Source organism: Myotis lucifugus, unplaced genomic scaffold (genome assembly GCF_000147115.1).
Source record: "Myotis lucifugus unplaced genomic scaffold, Myoluc2.0 scaffold_231, whole genome shotgun sequence".
Lineage (NCBI taxonomy): Eukaryota > Metazoa > Chordata > Mammalia > Chiroptera > Vespertilionidae > Myotis > Myotis lucifugus.
The window spans coordinates 938,653-940,425 of record NW_005871279.1 but is presented as its reverse complement, the minus strand read 5'-3'; the positions used below and the strand labels follow the sequence as shown (position 1 = coordinate 940,425).

At 31.7% G+C, this 1,773-nt stretch overlaps 1 protein-coding gene across 1 annotated transcript in view; it reads right to left on the bottom strand.

Moving 5' to 3' along the window:
* SENP7 (SUMO1/sentrin specific peptidase 7) overlaps nucleotides 1-1,773 on the bottom strand; it is a 159,745-nt gene that overhangs the window by 134,713 nt on the left and 23,259 nt on the right. Inside the window, exon 3 of the mRNA XM_023762090.1 lies at nucleotides 1,382-1,480. Within this exon, the coding sequence (XP_023617858.1) occupies nucleotides 1,382-1,480 (99 nt within the window). The remainder of the gene's footprint in view (nucleotides 1-1,381; nucleotides 1,481-1,773) is intronic.

The window sequence follows — 1,773 nt, the reverse complement described above, 5'->3', positions numbered from 1 at the left end:
TGTCAGCAACAACATACCTTTTTTTTATTTTCCAAATATTTTCAATTTGTGTTGATTGAATCCACAGATGTGGAACCCACAGATATGGAGGGCCAACTATATATAATATAAATAATTTGTACTCCACAATAAATTCAATATGCTAAAACATAAAATAAATATATAAATGCAAAGAGACAAAATTTTCTTAAAATAATAGATTTTGCCCAGCCGAAGTGGCTCAATTGGTTGAGTGTAGTCCTTCACACCAAAAGGTTGCCAGTTCGATTCCCAGTCTGGGCATATACCTGGATTGCAGGTTCAGTCCCCAGTCAGGGCATGTACAGAAGGCAACCAATCAATGTTTCTCTTTCACATTGATGTTTCTCTCTCTCTCTCTCTCTCTCTCTCTCTCTCTCTCTCTCTCCCTCCCTCCCTCCCTCCTTCCCCTCTCTAAGTATGTCTTAGGGTGGGGATTTAAATAACAATTTTTTTCTTCCTATTAAATTGACAACAATCTTACTGTGTGATAACACCCAGTGCTAGTCAGTTTGTAGAAAATAGGAGCTCTCATTGGTGGCAATATAAATTAGTGCAAACTTTCTGTGAGACAATTTTGCAATACTTATTAAAGTTTAATATAAAAAATCCTTAGACCCAGTAATCCCACTCAAAAATGGTTCCCTATATATGTAAAATGATGTTCACTGCAACATTGTCTCTATTAGTAAAATTGGAAAAAAACAAACATCAGTGGAGGGTGTGCAGGAGGCAGCCAATCGATGTCTTTCAACAATATTTCTATCTATCCCTCTCCCTCTCTCTCTAAAATCAATTTTAAAAAACGTATTTAAAAAATTTTGTTCCACTCTCCAGCTCTCCCAACAAAAGGACTTTTTTAAAAATGAAAATAATTTGTGCGAGGCAAGAGCAAAAATAATACATAAAAAGTGCTATCTTAAGCCTCATTATGAGATTCTGCAATAATGCTTAATACTGATAAAATTAAAGCCCCAATCTATAATCACAGTATCTTTTGGAAAAACAATTGTGTTACCCTTTAAGATAAACCCTCTCAAATTTACAAAACAAGAATAAGAGAACATATGATTCTAATAAGCTTAATATTCTCATATATTTAAAATAATTTATTTTACAATGAGATTTGAATTTGAAGAAGAAAAATAATGCATAATAAGGTATACTTATATTTAAACAAAAGACCTTAACCTCAAAGCATCAGTTCAACATATACCTCAAACAAACTAATTTAAAACCTACAAATAAATAACAACAACAAAATACAAAAGGACATATAAGAAAATAAAAAATTCAGTTTCACTAAAATGTTTTAAGCACACCAATAACACTATATACTTAAAAGAACTAAGTTTTTATTTACCCCCTTCAAAGGGAGATCCCACCGTTCTGAGCTTCTGAGTTTGGACAGTGGTGATTTCACATGAACATCTTCTGGTTTTGCATTTAATATCTTTGTTATCTGAAACCAGAATGAGAATATAATCAATTCAATTAAAATATAAATAAAAGCTGAATTAGCTAACAGAACCATTACCCTGCATTAATATTTTGCTATTAGTTGTAAAGAGTTTTAAACTAGTGCTTAATTTATAGGCAGTTAAATATAATTTTATTTTTAAAAACCTCTCATTCAATTTAAAGGTCAATAAATGAAGTATCACAATAGCTCCATAAATATTCTCTTACCTACAGTCTCTTCCCTTTCTAATCTTTCAAAGGCTATCCTCATAGTCTCTAATACACCAATCTAAG